Genomic DNA, 5,000 nt, shown 5'->3' on the forward strand with positions numbered 1-5,000 from the left:
TGCGACGAGATAGATGATCTGAATGCAACCCAAGAAGCTCAGCACTGTGAACAGCTTGTGGTACGGTGGGCAGCGATCGGTCCGTGAGGTACAGAACACAATTACCATCAACGACATACCCAGAGTTGCGGTCCAACCAGCGACCGAGATTCTTGCGAACATGTTGAAAGCAACTTCGGAGGAAGAGAGAACATGTAATTGCTTGTGATCGATGCTGTTTAAAGGGATGAAATAATGATCTTACATCCATTCACCCAAACCATCATCAACGGTAGCGTCATACAGTGGATGATGTTCAGCAGCTTGCACCATCCGTCGCGTTCCAGCGTCGTGTCAACGATCGGAATGAGAAGTAGCAGTACCACCAAGAATGGAGCCTTTATGATGGTAAACATTCGCATAAACCATCCTGCTTCGGCCCATGCGTTCGCATCGATTGGATTCACGTGGCGCAAGAAGTCAGTCCACAGTCCTTTGTTCGGTATTCGAATACCATACAATTCAAAATCTTCAGGCATTGTTGGCGCTGGCGGAGGTTGATTAGATAATCCAGTCACTTGCAGTGCTCTCCTGAATGAAGCGTCCTGCTCTGGAATGCCTCCTTGCAGTGAGACTAAGGGAAAGGGTGATTCAATGTCGATTAGAAGAAAAAACGATCTACTTACTTCTTGATCGCATCCCTTCCACTTCACGCCTCGCTCGAATGAACTCCCAGACGACCAGGACCAGGAAAATGACGTAGATTCCGATCAGTACTCCACTCTCGACCAGGCTGAACCGTTCGTCTGCTGTTGTGTAGGTGATCCAAAGCAGGGTCCCGATGAAAAAGGCCAAATCTCTCGATATGCCCCAGGGCGGCAGGCTGAATGGTTGGATCACTAGCACTATCCCACCAATTACACCGATTACAAAGGCAGCCGAACCGAGTAGTTCGGCAAACATTAGCTCCGTATCGGCATCCGGGTTAGCGACGGCGGTGAATAAATCCGGCGAGCCATTACCGAACGCCAGTATCGTTATCCCTGCGAGCGATTCACTGATGTTGAGGGTTTTTGCCATCACTGCCAGCGTAGGACAGAAGCTGCCGAAAAGGATTTACTTGTGATGTTGTGTCTGTATCTACAGTCATACATACTTACAATTGATCTGCCGTGGTACCTAGGATAATAAAATAATAAATACAGACACACATCAGCAGTACAAAGCCTAACGCAAACAAATACTCGTGTTCCGAGCCGATCGTGCAGTAGAGAAACTGGATGTAATTGAAGTAGAACTGGCTCTCGGCGCAAGCTTCGGTGCTCTCGACGAACGAACACTGTTCCTCGATGTCCAGTGTATGCAGATACGCGCAGTCATCCTGGTGGGAAACGGTCAAATGAATGCTGTGTTCTACAAAGCGATACGAACAAAATGGCTTACATGTCGTGGGAAATTAACGTACGTAGCGTGGCGCTCAACTCGGTTCAGCGTGGTTCCGTTAAGATCTGCCATCGTTTTGATGGAATCCACGGGAAGCCTGCTGTGATTTTTCGTTCCTCCTGTCGTCGCTTGTGCTTGAAGAATATTACGGCTCCTCTACATCCCTCTACAGTAGGCTGCGCTGGTTTTCAGTGTTATTCGAAATGAACTCCGCACTGGAATCCTTCCCGGTGGTCCGGATACTCAACGATACAGCTCATTATGAAGCGCATCAGAACTTCATCGTGTCCCTGCGGGCTCAACCGTGCGCCAACGTACACTCGGTGCTAGCTGAAGAGCGGTGTATGTTCGTGTTGGAAACGGAAGAATGTCGCGAATCGATGCACTATTTCGACTACATGCGCTTCATGTACTGCTTTGTCGACAGCTCCAATGTAGCGTTGTTCACGGTGGCCATCATCGGATTGGTAAGGTATCGGTATCCATTCCACAAAAGATAATGATTTTGATCATTTCTGATTTTCTAGCTTCTGACTGTAGCGATGATAATGATGTGTATCTTGCATTTAACCGCTGATCGGTACGTGAACAGCATCCTGTACGTCGCGAAGTCGTTCCGCCTAAACGAGTACATAGCCGGAGTGACACTGCTCACGTACGCCAATGGTCTACCACAAGTTCTATCGAATCTGAAGCATCATCATACGGCAGACACCGAATTGATCTACAATCAGTACATGGGAACGGCGGTTAATCAGGCAGCTTTCATTGCCGCAATAGTGATCCTCGTAGGGAGAAGCTTCTACCTCTATCCCGAGGTGATGGTTCCGAATATTGTCGCTCTGATCGCGCTACCGGTGTTGATCGAAGCATTCATGTTTGTGGGAAGAGTAGGAATCATAAAAACAGTCACCGTGTTCTTGGCTTATGCTGCATTTGTGGTTGCGCTGATTGTGAGTTCCATTGCCGTGGATAGGGGTGGTGATAGGACGAGAAGTGAAATTCAGCTAAAGGACTTTGAGGGTAGATTAGTGGACATAGCAACCGTTGTCCAAAACCAACTCGATCAGCCAACCGTATCGCAGCAATGGCATATGTTTCGTGAAGCTTTTCGATGTGCGCATTGGGGCAGGAAGATTTATATCATCTGTACGGTGCCGGTAAGGGCATTGGCAATGCTACTTTTACCGCAAGTGAACCATCAGCTGCCTCAGCATGGCTGGAACAAATACGTGATCATCGTGAATGTGAATCTGTACCCCCAGTTAATACTTTATACTTCCTTTGGTAAATTCCTTAGGCAGAAACTGCGCATTACAAGCACTAATATGCAATTCCCTTGCTAGGCGATTGGTTAACATTGAAGGAAACCGGATACCTCTGCCTCTCTATTGTTGCTGTTACGCTTTTGCTGAGCTTTTTCATTGCCATTACTACGAAGAACGATCGTAAGCCAAACTTCTTCCACTGTGTCGCGTTGTTCACCGTTTTCGGAACATCTTACCTTGCGATGCTTCTCACATACGAAGTGGTGGCCATCCTGGAGACACTATACATCATCGCACACATTTCTACGGCCACGTTCGCAATCACCATCCTGTCCTGGGGTCACTGCTTTATCGATTTAGTCACATGTTTTATGCTAGCCCGTCGTGGCTATCCGCGCTTAGCTTTTGCCGGCTGTCTCGGAGGGCCTGTATTCAGTAAGAGCGCGTTTAGCTATCATGCAACCTAGAAGGAGGTCTGTAGCACTCATGGTAAAATTTCACTCTTTGCAGATGTCCTGATTGGCTTGGGTGTTGTGTTTGTCGTCCAGATGGTGCGGACCGGCTCGATGATAATTAATGTACGCGATGGCATGTCCGGACCCACTTGTGCTGTTTATCTGTTCGTGAGCTCTGCTGGGATGCTACTATCGTTGCTGCTTACTCGATTCCAGGCGCGTGCCAATCTGGCCCTGCAATTATTAGCATCTTATGCAGTCTTTCTACTGTACATAGCTCTGAGTGAGTTTGAGGTGCTGCACGGTTACGGAACCGATCACAACGACGACGGAGGGTACTTCCATGATCAGATTCCGGATGGTTGAAGTAAAAGAAGCTAGACGTGATCGTTGTTTCTCGTTTTTACTTTTATTCCTCAATTGGCTCGAATATGTACCCATTATTTGTAATAATATTCAACAATATTAAAATTGGATCCTCTATCTTCCGGCTGTTCCCGATACGGTTTATGCTTGCGATGTGGTTCTACACTTGCTGTGCTACAGAGCCATACCATAGCGTAAAGGTACCAACGACACGATCGGTTTTGCGATCACCTTTTTGCCAATTTTTCTCACCCACCCTACATTCCACTTTTTCACTTTAACCGCTAATGGAGAGTCCTTATTTAGGTCGCTTCCGCATCTAACGCAGAGATGTAATGAGTATCGATAAAAAGGACGTGAGCCGAACCGGCTTGGTTCGTAAAGGCGTTTGCAGTTCCTTCGAATTGGCGTTCATGCATTACTATTACGCACTCGTTTATCAATTAATTGTTTTATTTTTGTAAATTCGAATCATTTGTTTATCTTTGCTTAGCATTGGCGGGGCCGAATAGGGCGACAGACACGTTGGAATAAGTTTATCTAGGGAACAAAGTGCTAGTTGCCGAAGAAAGAGACTAAGCTTGTTTTGCCCATTCTACGACTACACTACGCGACTATAGGACTCGAGCCAACCACTTCTTTTCATCGTATTCGTCACAAGAGCATTAGCTGCATTTAGATTCATTTGCTTGCGTCGTTTCATTCGTCTCACTTTTATGAACGTTTTACCATAGACCAAAGTCGATCGACCAATTGCCAAACGGTATTTGATATCGCTTGCTCGAAAGTTTTCTGAATAGTTTGTTGAAACGTGCAAACTGTGTGAAAGCTCGAGCAATTCATGGATTGGGGGTTGCGGATCCTAATTAATTCTATGTGGGTGATGTGTGAGTATGTGAAAAAGAAATTCTGATCGACGTTGCATCAAACCTTTCACCAAAAACCGAACAATGAATACCCATCCCGGAGCGAAGAAGAAAAAGAAAAGATATAAATTCAATAAAATAAGAATTAAACAAGATGTTAATAGAACACACCAATGCAAACCCACATCGAAAAGATTAAAAGATACTTCTCCACGACAGGACCGCCATGTTATGAATTAAAATACAGAATGCAGAATATAATTTACAAAGCATAGCACAGCGGTTCGTTCCGGGGCATTGGTATTTCATTAACACAATTTCGCACTGCAAACGTTAGTCGAAAACGTATTATCCAGAGGGGTCAATTTACAAAATACACTCTTAGCAACGAAATGCATATAGATTCATTTTCTCCTACACCGAGAAAAGACTATAAGGGTGCCAGAGGAAAACCTGGGGGTGTGAACAAACAAGCATCGTGCCTTCAGGACAAACTTGGACGAATGGAATGACGCAAGCAAATGAAATGTTACACAGTTCTGAACTTCCTGCTCCCGATGTTGCTTACGACGTCAGACATATCTTCCCATCAGTCCGATATCCGAACGTCGGTTACACGTACG

At 45.8% G+C, this 5,000-nt stretch overlaps 3 protein-coding genes across 3 annotated transcripts in view; 1 reads left to right on the plus strand and 2 right to left on the minus strand.

The window, feature by feature from the left end:
- LOC126576684 (putative sodium/calcium exchanger 7) overlaps positions 1–1,494 on the minus strand; it is a 2,121-nt gene extending 627 nt beyond the window's left edge. Inside the window, 5 exon segments of the mRNA XM_050237989.1 lie at positions 1–173; positions 245–526; positions 558–1,081; positions 1,140–1,360; positions 1,423–1,494. The exon segment at positions 1–173 is cut by the window's left edge and continues 181 nt beyond it. Of these exon segments, the coding sequence (XP_050093946.1) occupies positions 1–173; positions 245–526; positions 558–1,081; positions 1,140–1,360; positions 1,423–1,494 (1,272 nt within the window).
- Positions 1,495–1,625: 131 nt separating this feature from the next.
- LOC126576685 (mitochondrial sodium/calcium exchanger protein-like) lies at positions 1,626–3,511 on the plus strand. The gene is made up of 4 exons (XM_050237991.1): positions 1,626–1,889; positions 1,950–2,709; positions 2,769–3,125; positions 3,201–3,511. Exons 1-4 carry the CDS (start codon positions 1,626–1,628, stop codon positions 3,509–3,511), a joined length of 1,692 nt encoding a protein of 563 aa, XP_050093948.1.
- Positions 3,512–3,535: 24 nt separating this feature from the next.
- Positions 3,536–5,000, minus strand: part of LOC126574206 (uncharacterized) — a 43,692-nt gene continuing 42,227 nt past the window's right edge. The window contains exon 9 of the mRNA XM_050234259.1: positions 3,536–5,000. This exon is cut by the window's right edge and continues 1,124 nt beyond it. The gene's annotated coding sequence lies outside the window, so the exon portion shown is untranslated.

This window comes from Anopheles aquasalis, chromosome 3 (assembly GCF_943734665.1).
Source record: "Anopheles aquasalis chromosome 3, idAnoAquaMG_Q_19, whole genome shotgun sequence".
In the NCBI taxonomy this organism is placed as follows: domain Eukaryota; kingdom Metazoa; phylum Arthropoda; class Insecta; order Diptera; family Culicidae; genus Anopheles; species Anopheles aquasalis.